Here is a 27,115-nt window from a genome sequence, read left to right on the forward strand (position 1 = left end):
GTCAACCAGTCAGTCAGTAACTATTTATTAAGCACCTACTATGTGCCAAGCACTGTGCTAGAGCTGGAATAAATAGCAAAAGGGGACGGGAGAAGGATGGCTGGGAGGGTCAAGACACATGGTTCTTTTATAGATCCCTGACACAAATGTCTTCTGAATTCGTTGGGAGGAAAGAAATTACTACTTGTTTGGCATTTCTAGCTTTTCACAACCTGGCCCCTTCCGTCCCTTCCCAGTCTTCTAAAATTTATTCCTCACCATTAACTAGAGGATTTAGACATACTGGTCTCCTTTGCTTTTCCTAAAACATGGAATGTCATCTTTGGTCTTGTACCTTTTCTTGACTGGCCTCCATTCCTAGAATGCTCTCCATCCTGTCCCTCCCCCTTAGAATTCCTAATTTCCTTCAAAACGTGTGCCACCTTCTTCAGGAGACTTTTCCGAGTCCATTCAGCTACTGGTGCTTTCCTTTATGAGGTTATCTTCCCGAGGGCAGCTAGGTGGCACAGTGGATAAAGCACAGGCCCTGGATTCAGGAGTACCTGAGTTCAAATCTGGCCTCAGACACTTGACACTTACTAGCTGTGTGACCCTGGGCAAGTCACTTAACCCCCATTGCCCCGCAAAAAAAAAAAAATCAAAATAAGGTTATCTTCCCTTCTACTCTGTAAATCTCTTATATATACCTATTTTGTGTGTGTATAGTTTCCTCCATTTGAATTTAAACTCCTCGAGGGCAGATTCCTTTAATATAATCTTTGCATTTCCAATGCACAGTATTATGTCTGATACATAGTGAAACTTTAATAAACATTTGTTGATTATCTGCAGCTAATCACCAGATCATGCCTAGAATGTCAGTCTTACTTCTTGGTGCTGTATTTTAATAAGAACATTGACAAATTCAAGTGCGTCCAGTATGTGGCTACCAGACTGGCAAGGTGGTATGAAACCCTTTCACATGAGGATAACTTCAAAGCACAAGAGACCTAGTGCTTGAGTTATCTTCAGATATTTGGAGAACTATCATGTGAAAGAAGAATTAAGCTCATTCTCTAGAACCAATGACCTGGAGAATAGAACGTGTTCTGAGGCAGATTTTAGATCAATGTAAAGAAAATCTTAACAGTGTATAGAAATGGAATGGGATGCCTCTCAAGGAAGCAAGAGAGACTGGATCACCCCTAATAGTTATATTATAGAAGGGATCTCAGCATTTGGCAAGAGATTGGATAAGAGCTATCAGATTGTGAACTCCTTGAGGGCAGGAACTGTCTTTTGACTTTTTTTTTTTTGTATTGTCAGTGCTCAGAATAGTGTCTGCCATATAGTAGGCCCTTTATAGTATGGTTTATTGATTGATTAATTGATGATGTCTAGAGTACTTTCCAAACTGATTATAGTATTCCATAATTTAGAAGAGAAGTCTCTTCTGAAACTTGCATCTTCTCTTGGGGGAGCGGGGAGAAAACAACCTGGGCAAAAGGAACAGTAGCTCTTTGATTTAAAGGGAGCACGGGGACTCTGAGGAGCCTGTCTTCATGGTCCCTGAAATCTAGAGGATTCTATGTAAGGTAAGTCATTTTAAGGACAAGAGGAGAGAAAAAATAATACCCTAAGATGGTTTTTCTGGAAATCCACAACCATTAAGATCACCTACAAGTTAGACAATGAAGTCCAGACCAAAGTCTACAGTCAAAATGCAAATATTTACCTGGGAGCCCCACAGGTCTGCTTTCATTTGCATCAATTAATTGGTCAGATTAGGTAGCTGATTATCTCGGTTCCTGAGGGAATGAAATATTCTGGCTCTTTCTGTAGGGAGAGAATTTGACAGTTCCAAACCTAGACAGGGGCCACAGGTAGGCTGTAATCATTGAGGACCCAATATGCGAGTGTTTGGAGAGGAGGAATTTGCCAAAGAGAAATCTTCCTTAATTCATAATGTTGCTTAGAGCTGTCCTTGCCTGGAGCTCAGGAGTTCAAATATAAACAGTTGAAAAGGAGAGCAGGGCTAAGTCCTTGGCTGCCCATAGAGCAGGTCCATAATGAAAACTCATTGTTCCTTGATCTAACTCCAGCATGGTTTCCTATGGACTTCTAATTGCAGTTTAACCCTGAACCAACATCTCTTTTTCCTATCTGTTCCTTAATGAAAGAGGAACAGTTTCCAGTTCTGATTCTCGTTTGCTCTCTGGGACTTTATTTTCAGCTTGCCTATCTCCTTTTCACCTTCCTGTTAATGACCTTGGAAGACTTTGACCTAGGTTCAAGCATCCTTGGTCCATGGACCAAGGGGTACCTGCTAATGAGTGCTGCTGAGTTCAGGATGAAGGCTAGGACACCATTTCTGCAAAGGCATCACTAAGGAAAAACTATCAGCAGGATGTGAGACGGCACTAGACCACCCTCAGTAAGGTTCTCCTTACTCTACAATAGACCTACACTAAAGATCAGCCAAAGTAGAAGTCCTTAGTCCCTTGGAGTCCTTGTTTACTAGCTATATTCTTTGCTAGCCTGCAGGTTGTGAAGTTCAGTTATATTGGTGGGACCACTTGTTGCTGGAGAGGTTGGGGTTGAGGAAATGGACTTTGTGCCCTGCTCTAGTTGTTGTTTGCACTGCTCTTCTCTGAAGGCTGAATCCATAAACCTTGAGGTCTGCCTTTTAAATAAGGGGCAAGCAAGGTTTCCCCTCCCCCACTCCCATGATGTAGTATATTGGTACATAATATTATAAATAGCATCTCATGTCCAGCTGGTGATTTTGGCTTCTCTATTTCACTAAGTATCAATAAGTCCTGCTTATGGCTTATCAGTGGTAGCAAAAACAAGGTCAGTCTGTCTAGTCAGGAATGTGCTCTTCTTCCCCTAGAGAAGTTAAGACACAGAGTTAAAGTAACCTAAGGTTATATCCTTTTCATAGAATTCCCAGAGGGAATAGTGAGAAATAGAGTCTAGACCCATCCACAAGCCCTAGTTTCCATCTAGCTTAGTTCAATTTGCATGCATGGATTCTGATTGGCAAACTCTGTCCCTGAGTCCCCTGGCTTTGATAGGCCAGTTTTCCCCTTATTAGGCTTCCATGTGACTTCCTGGTCATTCCACACCAAGCCACTACAAGTAAACCATCCTCCCTATTTTAGCTCCCCTGTAGGTTTTGTATTCTCCCAATAAAGTGTAAGCTCTTAGAGGGCAAAGGCTTGCTTGTTTGTTAGTATTTGTATTTCCTGTGCTTAGCACAGTGCCTGACATATAGTAAGCACTTCATCAATGCTTTTGCATTCTTCATTCATTCATGGGCACTCTCTCATGGTCTCACAGATAAGTACTAGTTGCTTTTTAGTAATCTCCTAAGTCATATTTTTGTTGTTATATGGTCATTTTCAGTTGTGTCCAACTCTTTGTGACCCCATTTGGTGTTTTCTTGGCAAAGAAATTGGAGTGGTTTGCCATTTTCTTCTACAGTTCATTTTAAAGATGAGGAAATTGAGTCCAGTAGGGTTAAGTGACTTGCCCAGGGTCATATAATAAGTGTTTGAGGCCAGACTTTAACTCTGGAAGATGAGTCTTCCTGACTCCAGACCAAACACTTTATCCATTGGGCCATCTAACTGCTAAGTCACAACCTTATTCCAATTAAGGCCCGTTAGAAGAGGGAGATACCTGAAGACTAGACTTCAAAGACTTTTAGATATTCGATGCAATTCAAGAACCAACCTATGTGATGGGGTGTCCTATACTCTACCTCACTTCCCACTAGAATTGGTCTTGCTTTGTATGTTGCATGTGGACATGAGTGCATTTGTAGAAGGTAAGGAATTTTTAAATTATCTGTAGGGGAGGGGTAGAGTGGATGAATGCCTCGACAATGCTAAGGTTATCCTTTTATTGAGGTTTTCAGAGTTTGGGGTAAGAATTTGGGGTTGACAATCATCTTCTCTCGATCTTCCCCCAAATCACTTTCAAGTTCTCAGCTTCACATACACTTCTTCATTACCGTTACCATCATTCAAACCAATGAACTCATGAGACAGGTTTTTGCTTCATTTTGTGGGCCAACGCCAGAAATCTTGCCCGTTAGACATTGACAAAATGGCAACAGAGGGTGGGAGTAAAAGGAAGGCGAAGAAGTTAAGAAAGAGGAGAAGGGTGGGCAGAGAGAAGGAGCCTGCATCTTTAAAGATTAATAGTATTGTTTGCTCATTAAGGAGATCATTCCAAGCCTAACGGTAGCCAGAACGCTTGAGTGCAAGCATCTGTTTGCTACTGGGAGACGATATTTATTGTTCAATACTTCAATGGATGTAAATAAACAGCCCGGCCCAGATAATGTTCAAATAAACAAACAAGCAGCTGCCAGGAGCTCCCTGGATGGATGACCTTTGTGGGGGCCATCCTGCTGATGTTTTTAATAGCAGGCTGCCTGGCAGCCCAGACACTCACCGTGCCAGGGATGGAGATAGGTGGCAGTGCTGTCTGGTGGATGGGCTGGGAGCCAGAAGGCCTCGAGGTAACTGGGTCTCTGCTGTCTAAGGAAATCCCAGGCTGGGCAATGTGTATCCTGAGTGGGTTATGGAAGGAGGATGTCTATGGGGATGTGGGCTGGGATGTGTGTGTACTGTGGGGCTATGTCTATATGCCATCTAGATAAAGGGTACAGAGGAAATGTCTGTAGGAACAGAGGCAAGGTGGTATGTTTGAGAGGGGAGAATTCTTTGTTAACTACTGGCTGACTTCATGATTTGATAATGTGTAGGGTGCACCTGCCTATAGGATTTGTGTGTGAAGACTGTATACATGGGATGAGTATAGATAGATGTGGCTTGTAAAGGAAAGAAAATAAGAAACCACTCTATCCCACATTTTGATCAAACACATTCTAACATTCTAATTTCTAACCCACTCCTTCCAAGTAGATTTTATATTCCATGAAGATGGGGGCCTTGAGTGCCTCTAAGACAGTCCTGGGCACATAGTAGATGCTCAATAAATGTTTATTGAATGAACAAATGAGTAAGTGAATGAGTGAATAAATGTACAGACTTGGAAAAAACCGCCAAGAGGCAGGTTGTAGAAAAACATGCTTTTCCTCCTTTCTCAAAATACCATTCTCAAAGGTTAGAGACCAGCATTTTGTTTCTCTTAAGCCATCAACAAATTGAGCAATCAATAGGCATTTATTAAGTGTTTCCTATGTGACAGATATTTCGCCAGGCCCTACAAAACCAACAGTGAAACAGTCCATACCTTCTTAATAACTAATTATAGTTTTATCTCCCATAAATTTACCTAAATCTTTTGGGAATTTATTTATATTTCCAGCTTGGGCTACCTCTTTGTATCATTTGGCTAAGGAATAGAACTAATAATTCACTCTTAGAGGAAACCCTCCAATAAAACAAACTACCTCTACTAATATAAAACCTTCTCTCTGGTTGTGGGGCCAGCTCTCTGTCATCTCTACCTCAGTTGCCTCCCTTAGTTCTGTGAGTTCCATTGATGTCCTATCTTCAATGTTCAAGGAATTCCCCCTTGTTCTAGTATTCAATTTAATCAAACATTTACTAAGCACCTACTGTATACTCTCCACCAGACTCAGCTTAATAGAGCTCAGTGTTAATGGGGAGATAACCAAATATGAAAGAGGCAAGCTCCCTACCCTCATGATGACTGTGTGACAATGCCTATGCTCTGTTTCATTCATGGTCTCTTTGCCCACCTTTTTTATAGACACCAAGCTTTTCCTCTCGCTGAAGAATCATGCCTATGACTACCTGAGGTGTCTTTCCTTCATTTTGTTTTCTATTTCTTGAGGGTTGGCAACCAGAGCCATATAGAATATTAAAATGCAATTCAATCCAACAGGTATTGTTTTTCCCATGTTCCAGATACTGGGGATGTCCAGTCTGGAGACAAAACTGTAATAGCCTCTGCTCTCAAAGGAGCCTACCTTCTGCAGGGGTGATCAATAGGGGAAGCAGCATGGCACTGGATATGGGGTCAGAGGACCTCAGTTTATCTGTGTGACCTGGGGCTGGCCAATTACTCCCTCTCTCCAGGACTCAGTTTCTTCATCCATAAGATGAGGGCATTAAACTAATCTAATTTATCTAAACTAATCTCTAAAACCCCCTCCAGTGCTTAATCTTATGATATTGTATACACAAGTAAGTAAATTCAAATTATAAACAAAGAATTCTAAAGTGATTTCAAGAGGGAGAGAGTGTTATTAGTAGCAGAATTAGGAGAATAAATGTGTGTGTGTGTGTATGTGAGAGAGACAGAGAGACAGACAGAGACAGAGAAAGAAGAGGAGAGGGGAGGGGAGGGGAGGGGAGGGAAGAGGAGGGGAGAGGAGAGGAAAGGAGAGGAAAGGAGAAAGTCAGGAAATACATTATGTAAAGACGTGATCCCTGTCCTACATATTAATAGGAGCTGAGGATTCTTCGAGGCAGGGGTAATGCAGAAGTATTTCCCAGTCAGGGAAAACCAGTTCTTTCTTGAGACTGCTGTGTTTCACTGGCCTGGCCCTTTGAGAGGCAAGCATTAATCTTTGGGGCCCTTTTTCCTCAGTCATAACTCAGGGATCAGGGCTCGGTCTAGTTTGGGGCTTCCGCTCCAAGGTGAACTTACCGACAAACTCATTTTCCATCTTTTTGTTCTTCATCCAGCCTCAAAAGATCTTGCTTTTTATCAATTGGCTTGGCTTTGCACTACCCCAAAGAGCTTAGGGCCAGCTGTGAACTTAAAAGTCCTCGCTGTACACTCTTTCCTTCACATCATTATAGAGATGCTAAGTAAGCCCCTCACTGAAGCTTTGGGAATCCACTGTGTACACTTCTCTATTCAGAGAATTCCTGTAGAGGAGCAGAGCACCTGTTTCTCTTTACCCTTTCCTGTCTACAAAGCACATCCCTGGGCAGGATGACACACTCTTCTATATTTCATGCTGACAGCTTTTTATTTGGCCTGGAACCTTGTCAAAGGTCTTTTGAAAGTCTGGGTAAATAGAAGGCAGTTAGTTGGTGTGGTGGATAGAGCATAGGGCCTGCAGTGAGGAACACCTGAGTTCAAATCCAGCCTCAGACACATGCTAGATGCATGATTCTGGGGGAAGGCAAATGACCTCTTGCTGCCTCAGTTTCTTCAACTTTAAAATGGGATAATTATAGCAACTACTTCTCAGGGTTTGTGGCGATCAAACAAAAATAATATTTGCAAAGTGCCCACACAGGGACTGGAACATAGCAGGTACTTCATAAATGCTTGTTTCTTTCCTTCCTCCCTCCCTCCCTCCCTCCCTCCCTCCCTCCCTTCCTTCCTTCCTTCCTTCCTTCCTTCCTTCCTTCCTTCCTTCCTTCCTTCCTTCCTTCCTTCCTTCCTTCCTTCCTTCCTTCCTTCCTTCCTTCCTTCCTTCCTTCTTCCTACCTTCCTTCCTTCCTCCCTTCCTTCCTTCCTCCCTTCCTCTCTCCCTTCCCTCCTCCCTTCCTCCCTCCCTTCCTTCTTTACTTCCTATGGTTAGAACTCTGCACTATGAGTCAGGAGACTAGAGTTCTAATCATTCCTCTGCTGTTGTATGCCCTTAGGCAAGGGACTTAATTGTTCTGAGGAGGTTTTCTTATCTATACAGCTGGAATAACAGGACTCCTACCAATTTCATAGTATGGTAATAAAGAATGAATGAGATTATACAGGTGGAAATGCTTTGATATATACACAATTAGTTTATGCCAGCCAGTGGATTGATTCCCCTTTATTCACATGGATTTTATGAGATTAAAGGCACAATTGTCTTTTACTTGAACCATGTTATTCCCCACATCCCCCTACCTAAAAGGCTACGTTTGCCTGACATGGGTTATGTTGTTCTCTGGGGAGTGATGCAGCAGTGTGTGCCCATGAGTCCACCACGCTGAGGATACACTTCCAGATCGTCATGCGGCTCCCAGGGATGTGTTACAATTCCTTCTTCTCATGGCTACATCATCACTTGGCTGTCACAGACGCCTCACTGTGAACTTTCTGGCTCCCATATGGAATACCTTCTACTTCAGGAAGCGGAAGTTCTTCGAAGCAAAAGGATTACTGTGTAACATCTTAAGGCTGTCTGAGACATCCTCCTAGACAAATAGGGAAGGTCTCACCTCACTCAGATATTCAGCCTTAGTTGAACTGCTTTATCTTCATAAAGTCACTTTTTCAAGGAACTGAGCACAACATATCTGCCCCCCACCTCTCCCTGCCACCATAGCTCTTGACTTTGAGCAAAAACAAGGCCTGCACAGACAGATCAAGGTTACCACCTCACCAATCCCACTCCCCTGCTACTGTCTCAGTGGGCTAGTGGGGCTATATACAACACACATTGCAGGGAAAGCAAAGGATTACCTACACCCCACATAGCTTTAGTCTTGCTAGGGTCAGGGTTATCTCCTCTCCCATTGCTAATCCAGTAATGCCCAAAGGCAACAGCAGCGTTTTGGACAATCAGTATACACTGACATTCTCCCCAAATGCCTTCTTATGTTGAGAACAGTGGCACAGTTCCTAATGAGTAGTAGCATTTGTTCTTGTCCCTTTCTTTGGCTCTGTTGGGTTCTCCTAGTGACCATGTTAATATAAAATGGGCTTGAGGCAGCTAGGTGGCGCAGTGGATAGAGCATCGGCCCTGGATTCAGGAAGACCTGAGTTTAAATCCGGCCTCAGACACTTAACACTTACTAGCTGTGTGACCCTAGGCAAGTCACTTAACCCCAATTGCCTCACCAAATATATATATATATATATATATATATATATATATATATATATATATATATGTGCTCTTTTCATATTTAGGAAAAAGCTAAATGTATTTCCCCATGTACCAGAGTAGGGACTTGCCCAACCCGGCTTCTTTAGGCATTTCCTGTGAAACTTTGGTCCATGAATATCCATGCTTTTAGGTGTCCATCTATTTCAAGTGTATTGACCTCACCCCCAAGGAAGAGGGGAGCTGGGAGCAAAAGCTAAATAGCAATGTCTGGGCATGAAATCCAATTTACCTTAGGGATCAGAGCAAGGGACATATGATGGGACTTAGTTCTGGACGAGTTCCCTGGGGGAGGAAGCTTGTGCCTGAAGGCCTGGGGCTGACTGGAGGTAGGCCAGACCTCTCAATATCATTCTGATGTTGTGGTTCCAGGCCTCAAATCTGGGGATGCAGCCTGGCTGGGCCAGAGGCCAAGGCCATCAGTGCACCGTCAGACTTGGGTGGTAATCCCAATTGGTTTTACACAAGCTCCCATTTTCATTCAGATTAAGAAAGGCCATGGCCAGGACTGGTTCCTTGTGGAATGGGGAAGTGTGTTGAAGAAGGAGGTCATCAGGAACTCTGATGTCTAGAGGGAGATCAGATCAAGGCTGAACATGTCTCTCTTCTTTTTATTCCCTGTTTATTTTTTATGGGAAAGGAGAGGAGCTAAAAAAGAGGATTGCTCATGAATAGCTTCCCCACTGATGCTCATGGGCTGCAGTCAGCCACTTCAGGCAAGAAAGGTGTAAACCCTTGGAATCACAAAGAGCCAGATAGAGGCACGCCCCCATCTAACATATTAATTAGTTCTGAGAAAACATGACATGAAATGAAACATTGCAGGGGGTAGTTAATTCCATTTATGGACTGCAAGAAAGGGATACATAACAATGACATCAGGTCCAGAATCCAGTATGGTTCAATCTCTTTTCCTTCCTGCTCATTCATGGGTGGAAAGCCTTCACTAGGTCTTTGCTAGGACATAGACTTCAACTGTGGCTCCTCTGTGACTTTGGATATGTCACTCAGTCTTTAGGGGCCTCACTCTCTTCAACATTAAAATGAAGGGGTTGGACTAGATGACCTCTGGGATCCTTTATATCTTTAAATCAATGAGCCTATGATTCTCTATCATTATTTCCAGCCAACTACATGTAGGGCATGTTGATGATAAATGTCTGAGGCAAGGGGATTTCTTTATTGGAAAGGTAAGGTCATAAGTGGATAGAGGCTTAGGCAGGGAAGACCACAGTTTGCTTGAAATAATTCCCACATAATCGGCCACATCAATAACAAAACTTTGGATTTGTGTCATCCTTCAGTTATCTGAATTTTTAGGAGTTCATTGAGGGAGGGGAGGGCTGGCATGAGTAGACTTGCACTTAAGGAAAACCAAATTGATAACGGTGTGAAGTATGGTTTGGAGTGGGGACAGGCTTAAGATAGGGAGAACAAATGGGATGTTATCACAGTAGTCCAGGAGAGAGATGACGAGGGCCTTAATTAGGCATTAATTGGATTAGTAGGGTGAGTAAAGGGGAGGAGTCAGAAATGACACTGAGGTTTTAAACAGGCTGATGAGAAGGGTAGTAGTGCCTCAGATCCTAACAGGGAAGTTTGGAAGAGGAATAGCTTTGGAAAGAAGATAATAAACTTTATTTGGGGCATGTTGAGTTTAAGATGCCTACTAGATATACATTTTGAATTGTCCAAGTAGTATTTGGTAATGGCCAACTAGAATTTAGGGGTCTAACGGGCAGGGAACTGACCAACTGACCTGAATATAGATCTGGAAATCATCTGCTTGTAGACAGTAATTGAATCCATGAGAACCAATGAGCTCACCATGTGAGAGAGAAGAGGGAAAAGAGAGGCCAGGGCTCAGGACAGAGCCTTGGAGTATATGATAAATCAGCAGAGTAAGAGGTGGTCAGACAAGTAAACTAAGAATTAAGAGAGAGCAGGGTGCCAAAAACTCAGAGAGGAGAAAGTTTCCAGATGAAAGCATATAGTAAGAGAATATATTCAAAAGTGTCAGATATTGTAAAGAGGTCCAGAAGGATGAGGAAGAAGAAGTCGCCATTAAAACTGGCAATTAAGAGACAATTGGTAACTTTGGAGGGAACAGTTTTTCAGCTGAGTGATGAGGGCAGAAGACAAATTGCAGGGGCTTAAGAAACGTGTGAGTTATAGTGGCACTGACAGTAAATGTTTTTTTTTTTTCAAGGAGCTTGACTGTAAAAGAGAGGAGAGAGGTAAGCATCTTTAACAGATATGGTGGTACCTAAGGAGAGTTTTTTTTTTTTTTTAAGTGAGGCAGTTGGGGTTAAGTGACTTGCCCAAGGTCACACAGCTAGTAAGTGTTAAGTGTCTGAGGCTGGATTTGAACTCAGGTCCTCCTGAATCCAGGGCCGGTGCTCTATCCACTGCACCACCTAGCTGCCCCAGAGAGTTGTTTTTTAAAGATGGGGGAGGCAGGTATTTTTGTAGGCAGCAGAGATATGGAGAAATTGTCAATTAGACAATGTACTGGAGAACATGGGAGGGAATTAGAATCAAGGTTACATATAGAGATATCAGTAGCACCTGGAAGAAACTGACATTGGTCAGTTCCCTTCCTATTTTGTGGTCTTTTTCAACATGAGGTCTTGGTGAGAGGGTGAGGAGGGCTTCAGTTTTGTTCATTGACATCACAGTTTACTCAGTTGTTATATTGGGTTTATAGCCAAAAGACCTGAATTTGAATCCAAGTTCTGCCACTCACTGGGTAACCCTGGGCAAGTCCATTTAATCTCTATTACTTTCTTTATCTGTAAAATAGGAATGAAAATATTGGTACAACCTATCTCACAGATTGTATGGATGAAATGTGATAACAGTTTCCATGAAAACTAGTATTTATACAGCAGTTTGAGGACTGCAAAACACTCTATGTACATCATTTGTGAAGTAGATGTTCATTCTTATTGTTCATATTTTAGAAATAAGGAAACTGAGGCAAAGGAAGATTGCCCAGAATTACCAGTAGCTAGTTAGTCTCTGAATATCAAGATCCAAAACCAGGACTTCCTCACTCCAAGTCCAGTGCTCTCACCATCTTGCCATATAAAGTACAATGTAGATGACAGGACAATAATAACTATCATTACTGTTAATGATAATCCCATGGCACTACAGGGGCAGAGCTCACTCTGGCCCTGCCATTTTTGGTTAGGCTGTCCTTCCACATGGAACATCTCACTTCCTGGCTGAGCTGAGACATTATTAAAATATCTCATTTTCTCTTCAGATACGTGTGGATGGGCCCCGGGGGAATGCCCTACAGTATGAAACCGTGCAGGTGGTGGAGCCTGGCCCAGTTCTCAGGGATATGGCCTTCTCCATGGACCATGAGCAACTCTACATCATGTCAGAAAGACAGGTAAGGAAACTCAAAGCCTCCATTGATGGTGCTCATTCTTTATAGATTTGGTTCTTCTAAGGTTTGCTTGAAACACATCTTTCTAAGCTATTCTTGGTTTTGAGGTGAGGTGGGAGGAAGGATAAGAAAGGAGCTTGCAGATAAGTTCTTACCTTTTGCTCAATGACAATTCTTGAAGGACCTCTTGAAAAAAGAATAGATTTTATTATTTGGCTCTTTGCCAAGTTCAGATTGTTTCACTTATGGACAAGTAGGTGGGGTGCAAGGGAGAGGAAGAACTCAGTGCTGGATAATGGTCATCTGATAGGCAAGTCTAGAAATTACCCTTTATTTTAAAAATGATGAAGTCACTCCCATCATTGCACAAGGGGGAACTATGGGTGTAGAATACTGCATATACTATAAAATGCATTCAGTGTTGTTGGCTTTGTGAATTCCATTTTTTCCTTTTCTTTTTAAAATAACTTTGTTACAAGGGAGCAACTCCATTAATCTATAAAGGAAAGCTCACTGGGAAGGGGTAGGGGAGAGAGCTGAGGAATATATTTGGAAATAAAAGTGAGGTAAAAAACAAAGGGAATAAATAACAATGATGAAATGAATCTGGGTCTTGGAAATCAGATGAAACAGTAAAAGCTGAGGGACTGTGGATGTGGAATGTTGTGTATTTGATCTCTGTTGATTTGCTTAATGTTTTTCCTTGTTGTAAATGAAGATTCAATGGGGGCAAGGGTCATGAGGAAATGAAAACAAAAGATATAGATAAAAATAATCAATAAAAATAAAATGAATATAAAGGTGGCATCAATAAAAGATAGCAATAAAGCAAAAAATAAATAAATTAAGAGCATTGTGGATTCAGAGTCAGCTTCTTTTATCCCCTAAATTTACATTTCAAGGAAAGTAAGACCTTGTTCAGAGATATGCTGATAAATGTTTAACAACCAGCTCTCCAAAAAAATTTCTTTTTACTTTACACACTTTTAAGTTTAATCTTTGTTATCACAATTTTGTTAATCACTTTCCTAAATCTAGATAATCAACAAAAGAATAAATCAAACCTTTACCTGTAAGGTTTGCAGATTTCTGAGGTATAAACGCACTGCTGCTTGTAATCCTGCACAATAATCCTTTGGCTCCCAGTATTGACTCACTAGTCTTCTTTCTATAAACACCCCTTTACCACCAAGGCTATTTCCTATAACACGGGATGACCTGGGGTGATCAAATGGTAAGTGCTGAGAGGGAGCCCATTGAAGAGAGGATCCAGAAGACTGGGTCAGTACACATGCCACCACGTGGGCAGGCCTCCTGTGGCCTTCTTTTAATTGGTCAGCAGCTTTAGGAGAGAGCTTCTGAGCTCCCCACCATGCCAGTGCCATGATGCTCAACAGCTGTGAAGTCACCACAAAGAAATGTTGGGTGGGCTCGGTGTCTCTAAGTGGTACCCAAGCCTGCCACACAATTGAATTCTTAAAAGAATTATTCAATTCAGGGTAACCCTGAATTGAGGCTTAGTCACAGAATGGGAGTTGGCCTCAGAAAAACCTATTCGTCCAAGCATTGATGTACGTGAGTGCTAGGATGGTGAGAAAGGATGGCAAGTGTGTGAGAGAGAAAGCAGTATTGACTCTGCCTTTCCTTCCCCTGCCCTGCATACACAGAATACTTGGTCTAGAATGAAATGGGCCATGGCTACTATTATTCCTGTGCTCTCAGCCTGGTCTAGAGTCTGAGGGCCTGGGTTTGAATCTTGGCTCAGAGACTTTCTACCCTTGTAACCTTGAACCTTAACCTTTGTAGGTCTTTCAGAAGATTGTAGATTTAGAGGGGACCTTGGATGCCATCAAGTAAAACCCCTCATCTTACAGATGAGGAAACTGAGACAGAGAGGGGATAATGAATTAGTTACCCACCGTCATACAGCTAAAAAGTAAACCCAGGTTTTCATGATTCCAATTCCAGTGTTTTGTTTACCACATTATTTTTTTTTTCTACTCTATGAAATGTTGATCCCTAAGGTTCCTTCCAGCTCTGAACTGGATCATCCTATTGCTGTGGTGTTGATGTAAAAAGCACCTGATTGATGTGAATCCTCATCCTGTCTTTTCCAATAACTAGCGATATGACCTTGGGCAAAGTCTGGGTTCTTCTCTGGGCCTCAGTTCCCTCATCTGTAAAATGAGGGGGTTGGCCATGACCTGTGACAGAGTGCAAAGCAGTGTGTCTTCCCAGGGCACTGTCTCTCCAAGCCATGAATATTTATACATAGACTCTAGAGAGTGTCTGTGGCAGCAGCGGCAGTAGCAGAAGCAAGGGGGCAATCCCTCCCCTCTCATTCATCTTCATTAGGGAGGCTGAGAGCCTGAACTCCCTGACAGAGTCCGAATTGTTCCAGCCTGGTTGCCCCTCTCCACAGTGGGGGAGATGAATACCACATTATGCCACCCACAAGGCTTGTGCATTATGCCTGGGAAGTTAATGCTGGCCCCACCCTCCCGGGAATCTCCGATGACATCTTCGGTTGGTGTGGGGCTCCACAGACCCCCAGCTTCCAGTCACACTGGGACCCATTGTGACCACCCAGCTGAGGCCCTTGTGCTTTGGAAGTGACCTGGAGCTGGGTCTAGAGGGTAGATTTCTGCTGTGGGAACCAAGGCTCCTGAGATCCAGTCTTCAGCCTGGAATATGTCCTTGGGCAACAGTTTCCTACCCCCTCACTGAGCCAGATGCTGTCTGTTCCCTGCCCACCTCTGATAAATGTTTATGCAAATGATTGGAGCAGATCTTTTTTATGTGATGAACTCACTGGACAAGAATAGATTACCAGTGACCCCAGGTTCTCTTGAGATCTGCCCTGTGGGCCAGTGTTTCTGAAGCAGGGAATAGAACTCTATAAGGGATTCCTTAAGACAGTGGCTGCTGAGCTTTTACAAAGGTCTTAACATAGTTTTCTCCCCAAAGAGGCTCAGAAATCTCAGGATGGTCCACTTCCTCTCCCCCCCCCCAGGATCAATGTTATTATGCCTACTCTACAGGGAGCACAGTCTAACCCCTATTATGACTTTGCCCATAGCCCATCCACCTTCCCTCTTGGTTCCTCATCTCCCCCAACTCAGCTGACCACTGATGGCAAGTAGGGGAAAGGCAGGGCATCTGGAGCTCAAGGTCAGGTCGGGACAAGATGTTATCAGGAACAATAGGGTGTGGGAACTAAGACAAAACAAGGATGGCAAAGCATTGGAGTCTTACCAAGAGGAAGCCAGGACCTTTACCAAAACATACTGAGACGTAGATCAAGAGTGCTATTCAATTAATCAGACTTGGCTCAAGGAATCATGTGTCATACAGTGAAGCAGAGTCAAGGCTACAGAGCAAAAGCAATGTAGAAAAAAATTGTTCCTCCAAGGATTGAGGGATCTTTTCTCATGGACCTAGGCCAGTGAGCCCCAGGAGATACTGACCATTACTGCCTCTTCTTTCCTGTCTAATTTTTAATTAGATGATCAAAGATGAACTAAAGTAGAGCTTGGTGTTTAGTGAAATAACTGAGATGAAATGAAGTCACTGTGGTTCCTCCTTATGTGAAGTCTAGTCATCTCTCCTTTCTTTTTCTCTTTCCTTCCTTCCTTTCTCTTCTTCCTTCCTTTCTCTTCTTTCTCTTCTTTCTTTCTTTCTTTCCCTCCTTCCTCCCCTCCCTCCTTCCTTCCTTCTTACCTTCTTTTTTTCCTCTCTCTTCCTTTCTCTCTCTTCTCTTTTTCCATCTTTCTTCCCTTCTTCCTTTTCTCTTCCCTTCCCTTGGAGTCAGGAAGATCAGAGATCAAATCCTATTTAGAAACTTAGTAGCTATGTAACCTTGGGCAAATCACTTAATGTCCCTCAGCATTAGTTTCTTCATATGTAAATTGAGGGGGAGTTAGACTTGATGGCCACTAAGGCCCCTTCCAACTCTAGGATCCCATAAGGTTGTAGCCACATGTGTGTATGCACATGCATTTATGTGAATGTACACACACAGGTGCACACCCATACCTCCAAACCCTACCACTCCTTTGCCCTTTCTCCCCTTAAATTCTCTTCCTGTCCGTCATCAAATGACTTGGCTTCCAGGTATGGCTTAGATTTCTTGGTGGAGTTTTGGCTGCTGGTACACAAGGAGTTAAATCGAGATATCAGGCCTACACATTGTGCAGAGACAGAGATTATTTTGGAAGAGTCAGCAACTCGGCAAACTATGGTTTGTTGCCTCTGGACCTAGGAAACTTTGCTCTTGATTTGCTGACTAGCCCAGGAAGATGGACGCCGCTGGTTCTCTTCTACCCTACCTCTTTAACAAACTGGAGCTGGTCTCTTCTGACTCTGTCTGACCTCTGCTGAAAGCCATTTCTCTGACTGACCAGTTGCTGCTCTCTGTAAAGCCCAGGGTTTACCAAGGAGACCTTGGCAAGTAGGTGAAATGTTTTGAACCCCCTCTTTTGCCCTAGGCCAACTGGAACCTGGGCCTAGAAGGCCTTCCAGAGTGGGGTATGCAGTATTCGTTCCTTTCCATTTGATTTGAGTATATCCTGGGGCTCAGACTCCCAAGTTCTACAGGCTGGAAGGTGCCAACTCTATGGCTGCAGGATTTGGGGGCCGGGAAAGGATAATGATAGTGGGGAGCAAGGAGAAAGAATGACATTGCAGAAATGAGTCAAAAATATTGTATACGCATGCACCTATGGGAAGAAGGATGTGAGGATGCCACTGTGTCTCTGTCAGTTTGCAAGGTATTATTACATCAACATACTTCCTTTGTTTCTGTTTCTTTCTTTTTTCTTTCCTTCCTTCCTTCCTTCCTTCCTTCCTTCCTTCCTTCCTTCCTTCCTTCCTTCCTTCCTTCCTTCCTTCCTTCCTTCCTTCCTTCCTTCCTTCCTTCCTTCCTTCCTTCCTTCCTTCCTTCCTTCCTTCCTTCCTTCCTTTCTTTCTTTCTTTCTTTCTTTCTTTCTTTCTTTCTTTCTTTCTTTCTTTCTTTCTTTCTTTCTTTCACAGGGCAATGGGGGTTAAGTAACTTGCCCTGGGTCACACAGCTAGTAAATGTCAAGTTTCTGAGACTGGATTTGAACTCAGGTCCTCCTGAATCCAGGGCCAGTGCTCTATCCACTGTGCCACCTAGCTGCCCCCACATCAGTCTACTTTCAGTTCATTTCAGTAAGCATTGATTAAGCACCTTCTGTGTGCAAAGCACTGAAAAGTGCAGGATGTGCAAAGGAAAAGAAAAATGGACCCTTGTTTCAAGGAAATTACTTTCTATTGGTGGATGTTTTAGTGTTCATCAATGATGGAATAAGGGACAAGGGAGCTCAGAGGCCATCTAACCCAATCTCATTTTACAGATAAGGAAACTGAATCTCTGGGAATAATAAATAGCTAGCATATTTATTGTGCTATAAGGTTTTTGAAGAGCTTTAACTATGTTATTTCTTTGATCAAAAATCATTAGTGGCACCCCCATTATCTATAAGATGATGATGATGACGACGACAATAGCTAGAATTTATATAGGCAGCTCAGTGGCACAGTGGATAGAGTGCTGGGCCTGGAGTTAGGAAGGCTCCTTTTCCTGACTTAAAAACTGCATTCACACACTTACTAGCTATGTGACCCTGGGCAAGTCACTTGACCCTGTTTGCCTCAGTTTCCTCATCTGTCAAATGAGCTGGAAAAGGAAATGACAAACCACTCCAGTCTATCTGCCAAGAAAACTACAAATGGGGTCATGAAGAGTGGGTTATGATTGAAAAGACTCAACAACAAAAAGCATTTATCCAACACCCACTATGGGCTAGGCATTGTGCTAAGCATTTTACAAGGATTCCCTTTGATCCTCACAACGACCTGGGAGGTAGATACTACTATAATCCCCAGTTTACAAATGAGGAAACTGAGGCAGATAACAGCAGAGAGTAGTTAAGTGACTTGCCCAGAGTCATACAGCCAGTAAGTGTCTAAGGCAGGATTTGAATTCAGTTCATCCTGTTTCTAAGTTTAGCACTCAATCCACTATATCATGTAGCACCCTCACCTTACCATAGTCAGACAGGTGGTCAGCTCCAGAGCCAATACTTGAACCTAGATCCTTTGGTTCCAGAGCTATTGCTCTTCCTACTACAACACATTGCTTATAGTTTATTAATAATATTAATAATACTATTATTACCACAACAATGGTAATAGCAGTTATGTGACATGTCCAAATGTGAAAATCACTTTACATATGCTCACTTGTTTTATCCTCACAATAGGTAGCTGCTATTATTAGTTTCATTTTACAAATGGGGAAACTGAGGCAAGACAGATTAAATGACTTGCCCTGGGGTCACACAAGTGTCCGAGGCTGAATTTGAACTCAACAAACAAGGAACTACTGTGTGCCAGGCAGTATGTCAGGGGCTGAGGTTACAAGGACAAAGACAGAACAATCTGTTCCTTCAAGGAGCTTGTCTTCAGTGAAGGAAGCAGTGCTGGCAAATATTTAATAACCAGTTCTTGACAAACAAAATCCACACTCTCATTCCACACTTTAGTTGGCATTATTAATATTTTCTCCATCACTTTCTTAATTCTAGACAATCAACAAAACAATAAATCAAGTCCTGATTTATATCTTTGCCTATTCCTGAGATGTAAATGTTCACCCTGAAAATTTAACATTCAATTCCAGCCAGTTCGAGCTGGCTTCAGCACACCACCAGGAGAAACAACATGTATGTATGTAAGAAGATATAAAATGTATATCACACAAATTATTTGTTGTTGAGTTGTTTCAGTTGTGTCCGACTCTTCATGACCCCTTTTGGGGGTTTTTGGCAAAGATAGTGGAGTGGTTTTCCATTTCCTTCTCCAGCTCATTTGACAGATGAGGAAACTTGAGGCAAACAGGGTTCAGTGACTTGCCCAGGGTCACACAGCTGGTAGGTGTCTGAGGCTAGATTTGAACTCATGAAGAGTTTTCCTGACTCCAAGTTCAGTGTTCTATCCACTGTACCACCTAGCTGCCCACACAAAATATATTCAAGGTAATTTTTGGAAGTGGACAGATCAGCAGACTTCATGTGGAAAGTGATACTTGAACTGAGTGTGCATTGAAAGGAGATGGACATTCTAAGAATATACAGATATGTAAATTCAAAATAATTTGAGTGTGGGGGGAAAACATTAACAACTAGGTAGCCATCTCTAGGGCAGGGGCGTGGGGAGGGAAGGAAAAAAGAAAAAAATGTACATGTTGACATTATTATATATTTAAAAGGAATGGCAAGTTGTACATAATAGATTCACAGTTTCATGTGCAATCATCTTTTTAATTATACTATGTTATAGAAATGCTTGTTTTATTCCATAAAATAAAAATTAAATAAAGATTTTAAAAAACACAGTTGGGGCAGGAATTCTTAACCTGGGGTCTGCAGATCCCCAAGGAGTCCATAGGTAAGTTTCAGGGCATCTATGAGCATAAATTGGGAGCAGGAGGAGGTTACAACTTTTTAAACTAGTTCTGCAATTATCTAAAAACATGATTCTAAGAAGGAGGCTGATAGGCTTCACCAGACTACCCATAGGGTCTCTGTGCCCCTCCCACACTCCATCAGACTCCTTGGCAGAGGTGGGAAGACCTCAAGTGTTGTGCAATGCATACATTTTCAGACTTTCTCAATGTACTGACCAGTTATGCTGATTTCTTCGTTTTTTGTCTTCAAAAAATATTAGTTGTTATATGGCATGGCTCACTGGGAAGGGGAAGAAGAATTAGAGGAAACTTTGGTGATGTAAAAGTTTATTTTCTTAAAAAGTCAGAGTCCCTGGTATAGGTTTCAGAGCTGATCTTGATCTCTCCCTCCCTCTCTCTCTCCCTCCCTCCCTCCCCCCTCTCTTTTTCTGGCTCTGTCTCTCCCTCTGTCTCTATCTCTTTCTCTCTGTGTTTCTTTCCTCTCTCCTCTTTCCTCATTCATCTCTCCTCTTTCTCCCCTCATCTAAAAGCACAGGAACAGCAGGATTGCATGAGCTAATTTCATATACCAGCAAATTCTAACATTGTTTCCTCTCCTTAAATACTCTGACTGAAGGAATGCCAGCATTCCTCACCCAGTGAAATGACTCCACCTGCTCCCCTCTTACCTCTATGGACCAAATGCACTGCTTTCCCTGCTGTGCTAACAAAAGGGCAGAATAGAAAGCTATACTATGTCCCAGAGAAGACATACTGCATTGGGATCCAGGATCCTTACATTAGAATTTTATTTTATTTCCATGACCTTTGGACAAGTTCCTCCCTTATGGTTTTCTCAGTATCCTACATGTCTATAAAGCACAGATGTCACTTATGTTCTGAGAGTGAGTGATATGAGATAAGCCTAAAATTCTCAGAGTTCCTTGGAGACCAGCTTTATATCAAGTACTGCTGTAGTGATGGTTTCTGCCACTAAAGGTGTCTGACTCCAATAAATGAATCCCAGAAAGTGCTTCTGATTCTCAGCCACTCACTGGGTCCCCAGGCACACCCCCAGTGTGATGTACATTTGATGGTGACACAACTGACTCTCCTTCACACTTATCTGCCCCCAAAGGAGACTGAGCTGTTGGTTCCAGTTTGCACTGGGATGGCTGACACATGACAACCCCATTTGGATGGTTGCTTCCGGCACTTCGTCTGGGCTGTCTCTGATCACTCTTGGGAAAGCAGAACCATAAGTGAAAGGTCTTGGGCCATGAGTGACAGAAAGCAGAGTTACCTAAGGCATTCCAACAAAGATAGAGGCCCTGGTCACATTCTACCTTATTCCATTCAAGTGGTGGAGGAGGAGGTCTCTGCCTTTGTCTGGAGCTGATCCCCAAAATTATAGCATGTAATTATTAGGATGTTCTCCCTTCCTGTTTTTCTCAATGAGGAAGAATGCATCTTCATTTTGTGATTGCAGAGCCTGATATGGATATCAGAAGGAGGAAATTTGTCTCATAGTCACTGGAAGTCTTGTGTCAGGATTAATCATAGTCTCAGAATGTCAGAGATGGAAGAGACAATAAAAATCCTCTTGTCCAACCTCCTCACTTCCCAAGAAAAGGTAAACTGAGGCCAAGAAAGATGAAGTAACTTATCTGAGGTCCTGCACCAACTTTGTGGCATACCCAATTACCCAGTATAATGTCTTACACAACTGTCAAGAGGTCAGGAAGTTGTGATTTCATCAATGTGGAAAATCATGCTATGTATAAAGATTGAATGACTTCATAGCAGAGCTTCAGAGAGAATAGCCCATGGTCACTCAGCTAATACATCATAATTGGGATTTGAACCCAGAACTTTCTGGCTCCAAATTCAGTGCTTTATCCATTATACCATATTCCCTGTTGCCTTTCATGTAGCAGGCACTTAGTAGTTCTGGAATACAATTGAATCCAAGAGTAGAACTCTCAGTCTAGTGCTCTATCTTCTCACCATGCTATTAGTTGGGTCTGGAGTCAAGAGGACCTGAGTTCAGATTTGACCTCAGACTCTCATGAGCTGGGTGACCTTGGGCAAGTCACTTAACCCCAATTGCCTTAAACATCCCAGGTTATGTCCAGTTGTCCTGATATATATCTTGCCACCTGACCCAGATAGCTGTGGAGGAGAGAGTGAGGGTGCTGACCTTGCACAGCCCTTCCTCATTTAAATCCAATTCAGTGCAAGTCATGAAATCACCTGGATGTCATGGTCCTCTTCTAGAATGAAGGATAAACAACAACAACAACAACAACAAAATTTAACCCCTGTTTGCCTTGGTCTCCTCAACTTTAAAAAGGGGATAATAACAGCACCTACTTCCCAGGGCTTTTGTGAAGATCAAATGAGATATTTGCAAAATGCTTAGCACAGTGCCTGGCACATAGTGGCTGTTTAATAAATGCTTATTCCCTTTCTCTTACCCTTCTTTCCATTAACAAATCTTTCTAGATGAAGAACCTATAGCAGTTTATACAAAACACAAAATCTTATGATTCTACCTATGTTGTGTGAAGGGGTTGGAAGGAAACTTATTGTCTGTCATTTCTCCAATATGGAAATAGAGTTGTGGAGTTGGCAGAGCCTTTGTTTAGGCACTCTAGTGTATGAAAGCTGGAACTGGAAGTAAGAAGCCAGGGCTCCTGATTCCCACAGTTCTACTACAGCCATCAGTCATGTCTTTCCTTATAAGCCACAGACAAATTCTTTGTCCTTGGTGCTACCTGTGTCAAGGACTGTTCACATCATCTTCAGCTATTAGAAAAAAAGCAGGGAAGAGATTCCAGGAATCATAGACTATGAGTTGGAAGGACCTCAGAGGAAGAGGGATTAAACTTTTTCTGCTTGGCCTCAGGGGTTTTTATTAGAAAGAGTGGGTAGAAATTGCAGAGTAAGACTTCATCTCAATATGACTTTGTGGTTGTCCAGTCATTTCAGTTGTGTCTGACTCTTTGTGATCCCACTTGGAGTTTTCTTGGCAAAGATACTAGAATGACTTGCCGTTTTCTTCTCCAGAGAATTTACAGATGAGGAAACTGAGGCAAATAGGGTTAAGTGACTTACCCAGGGTCACACAGCTAGTAAGTATCTGAGGACAGATTTCGACTTAGGAAGATGAGTTATCCTAACTCCAGGCTTGACACTCTATGTATGGACCATCTAGCTGCCTCATTGTAACTAAGGACCCCTTAATAATTGTATCTGCTCAAAAGTTGAATGGCAGCTAGTGAGTTCCCTGTCCCCCTGAGTTGAGGCCAGATGACCACTAAACTTCTTTCACATGATCTCCCTTCACTTGAAGACAGTTATCACATCCCCTCTAGGTCTTCTCTTCTCCACGCTAACCATCCCCTGTTCCTTCCCCTTGTTCATCATATGGCATGGTGTTGAGTGTCCCTACCAACCTGCTCAATCTCTTTGGGATGCCCTTGTTAGCATCTTTTATTTTTATTCTTCAGGGCAGGGCTGGTCTTCCAGGTAAGTGGTGTGGTCATGGCTTGGCCTAAGTGTGTCACTTGAAGGGTAGCCAGGAAGACCCACCTACTCCCAGATATCTCTCTCATTTATGTCTGACAATCTCTTGTTACACACAATCATTCCTTGGGGGGAAGGATTGCCCTCTTCTCCAGGGCTATTATAAAATTCAGACAGGGGTTAGACAACTATAGCTTTTTATATACTTTCAGCTTTGTTAGGTATCTTAGAGATCATTTAATCCAATGTAAACAGAAGATGATGGACAAATTTGAAAGTCCTGGGCTTTTTGGGGTAGTGAGTCTCTGAAAAAGAGAAAGTCACAGATGTGGAAAGTAGAGGGCACTGAAGGTGAACTTGACCCACTTTTCAATCTCCTGAAGTTTAGTCGCAACTTCCTCAGGGAATAAAGGCTTCTTGCATACTCATTGGCAACATTTTTCAGGAGAAAATATGGTCATCCTGTCCATATTTTGCTTTCAGAACAAATCCATTTCAGGGAGATCTTGTGGTTCGTTTTTAAGGAATTCCAAAGAAGAGTGAGAAGATTTGTTGCATTTTCTTCTTTATTTCTGTTAAAGAGTTGATAAGGCTGAGAATGCACTCAGCTTTTGATAAAGTATCTCAAACTATCTTTGCGGAGAAGATGGAGGCATATCCAATAGATGCAGAGTTGGTTGGATGGATTCAAAGAGCAGCTGTTGATGGTTCAATGTTAATATAACAGAACATCGGAAGTGGAGTGAATGCCCCAGGAATCTGTGTTTTCACATTTTTGTTAATAACTTGGATAAAGGCATGGGGGGGTTGCTCACTAAGTCTGAAGATGACACAAAACTGGGAAGGATTGCTAACACAGTGTAGAAAGAGTCAGAATCCAACAAAGATCTTGACAGGCTAAAGCAGCAGTTCTCAAGGTTTTAGTCTCAGGACCCCAACAATTTTTTTTCAGGGCAATGAGGGTTAAGTGATTTGCCCAGGGTCACACCACTAGTAAGTGTCAAGTGTCTGAGGCTGGATTTGAACTCAGGTTCTACTGAATCCAGGGCCAGTGCTTTATCCACTGCACCACTTAGTTGCCCCCTGCAACAAATTTTTTAAAATTATCAAGCTTTTGTTTACATGGGTTATATCTATGGATGTTTACCATATTAGAAATTAAAATTGGTAAAATATAATTATTAATTCATTTAAAAATAATAACAAACCATTGCATGTTAACATGATTTTTAAAAAGCAAAATAACTATGTTCTCAAAAAATTAGGGAGGAGGCCAAGAGTTTTATATGTATTTTGCAAATCTTTTAACGTCTGGTTTAATAGACGAAAGCTATAGTCTTATATCTGCTTCTGCATTCTATCTTTTACAATATGTTGTTTTGACTGAAGCCTATGAAAAAAATCCAGCCTCATACAGACATTTAGTTGAGAAAAAGGAAGAGTATTTTAATAGGCAGATAATATAATATTATTACAAAAATTGTTTTGACTTTGTGGACATCTTCCAAAGGTCCTGGGGACTCCCAGAGCTTTGTGAACAGCCTAGCTAAAGCATTGGGGTGAATCTGATACTATAAAATTCAATAGAGATAAATGTAAAAGGTTTTTTCTTTCTTTTTTTTTTTTGTACTTGAGAACAACAAAAAAATCAACTCCACAAATATAAACATGTGGAGGCAGTTATTTTGAAAAAGATCTGGGGGGGAGGGTTAATGGATCACAAACTCAATAGGTCAGAAGTGTTATGTGTAAGTCAAAAAAAGCTTATGCAAATATGAGAAACATTGAAAGACATCACTTCCAGGAATAAGCAGGAAATAGTCCTGTTGTACTTCACTATTTTCAGACCTCATCTAGAACAAAGCTTCTTAAATCGTGGGTCATGACCCAATATGGGGTTGCATAACTGATTGTGGGCATTGCAAAAATATGGCAACAGTAAAAAGTTATATATACCTATTTTATATACCTATGTACCCAGGGGCACATAAAAATTTCTGGGGCGAAAAGGGGTTGCAAGCGGAAAAAAGTTTAAGAAGCCCTGAGCTAGAATATGATGTTCAATTCTGGGCACCATAATTTTTTCCCCTTTTTGGGTGTGTGTGTGTGTGTGTGTGTGTGTGTGTGTGTGTGTGTGAGAGAGAGAGAGAGAGAGAGAGAGAGAGAGGCAATCAGGGTTAAGTGACTTGCCCAGGGTCACACAGCTAGTAAGTGTCAAGTGTCTGAGGCAGGATTTGAACTCATGTCCTCCTGATTCCAGAGCTCTATCCACTGTACCACCTAGCTGCCCCCAGGCACCATAATTTAAAAAGAATAAGCTCGACAGTGCCTCCAAGAGAGCAACCAGGATAATGAAGGGCCAAGAGTCTATGGCATAAGAATTGGTTGAAAGAACTGAACATATTAAGCCTTGATAAAAGGCAAGGAGGGAAGAGGGGAACATGATGGCTGTGTTCAAGTATTTGAAGGGCTGTTAGATAGGGGAGAAATTAGACTGACTCTGTTTGACCATAGAGGGCCAAACAATGAACAGCGGGTAAAAGTTCAAAAGAAGCAGATTCAGGCTGGATGTCAGGGAAAATGTTCTACTCATTAAAGCTATTGGAATGAGTTGCCTTGAGAGGTGGTGGGGCTCCGCCTTCTTTAAGATCTAAAAGCAGAGGTTGCTTTGTTATAGTAGGGATTCTTTTAGGTAAGGATTGTGGTAGGTGGCCACTTAGGGTCTCTTCTAGCTCCGAAATGTTGGGATTCTGTGAATCCCTTCCCATCCTCCACCCTCCTTAGTATAAGTGCAAGGGAAAACTTTCAGAGTTCTGGGCGATATCCTCAATGAGAGAAGAAAAAACAATAATAGAAGTGATTTCTCCTTTTAAGCCTACTGATTGGGCAGCTCTTCCTGGCTCAGTAGCCAATTCCTTTCCATACAATGTTTCCATTCCCCACCCCCAACCTCGAACACATGGATCCAGGGGCCAAACAAGGGCCTCTGGTTGTACCAGAAATGATTCAAGTATGTTTAGTTTTATCAACCCCTGTTACATCTAAATCTCCAATCTGCTGCTTTCTACTGGTGTGACCTCAGGTGATTCATTTCACCTCCCTGGTGGTCAGTTTCTTTGTATGGAAAATGATATTATGTCTAGATTATGTCTAAGGCCCCTTTTAGCTCCGAATAGATCATCTTAAGAATCTGTGGTCCTCCTTTCCTCTTGGAATGGATTTTAAATAGCTGAGTTATGCTAGATCAATCATGTGAGCTTTCCAGAGCCATGGAGAAGGCCATGGGGAGAAGAACACACGCCACTGATTCCCTTATCTTTGGTCCCCACTATCCCCCAAGCTCCTCCCCTCTCCTCTTTATACTTTGTCTTGTCTGGAACCAAAGTGCTCCAATGGGAAAAAGAGAAAAGCTTATGTAAGGAGGGAGGAGGAGAGCAGGGGGTGTGTAGAAGAGAAAAGGAAAAAGAATCCAATTGGCCAATCGTTAGAAGAGAAGCCTTGGCAGCTCTCTAATCCTGAACTCCATTAAGCATCTGTCTCTAGCAATTGTTCTGACAGTCATATCTCCTTCTTTCAACTTGTTGGCAAAGACCGATAGTTTTTGGGTCAATCTAAAGTGCCATTTTAAAGCAAACCACCTGTAATATTCCACTTAGCTCCAGATGAGGAAACTCTGGAGTATAGAAAAAAAGGGAACTCAGGCTACTACTATTCCTACCATTTTCCTTCCCTCCTTCCCTCCCCCTTCCCCCCTCCCTTCCTTATTTCTTTCTTCCTTATTTCTTCCTTACTTCCTTCTTTCTTTCCTTCCTTCCTTCCTTCCTTCCTTCCTTCCTTCCTTCCTTCCTTCCTTCCTTCCTTCCTTCCTTCCTTCCTTCCTTCCTTCCTCCCTCCCTCCCTTCCCCTT

General features: G+C 42.3%; 1 protein-coding gene across 2 annotated transcripts in view; it reads left to right on the plus strand.

Annotated features, from left to right (window-relative positions):
- Window positions 1-27,115, plus strand: part of PLXNA4 (plexin A4) — a 699,236-nt gene that overhangs the window by 431,897 nt on the left and 240,224 nt on the right. For both annotated transcript variants that reach the window (XM_043965884.1, XM_043965883.1), the window contains exon 4: window positions 12,084-12,215. In XM_043965884.1, coding sequence (XP_043821819.1) covers window positions 12,084-12,215 — 132 coding nt within the window. The remainder of the gene's footprint in view (window positions 1-12,083; window positions 12,216-27,115) is intronic.

This window comes from Dromiciops gliroides, chromosome 5 (genome assembly GCF_019393635.1).
Source record: "Dromiciops gliroides isolate mDroGli1 chromosome 5, mDroGli1.pri, whole genome shotgun sequence".
Lineage (NCBI taxonomy): Eukaryota > Metazoa > Chordata > Mammalia > Microbiotheria > Microbiotheriidae > Dromiciops > Dromiciops gliroides.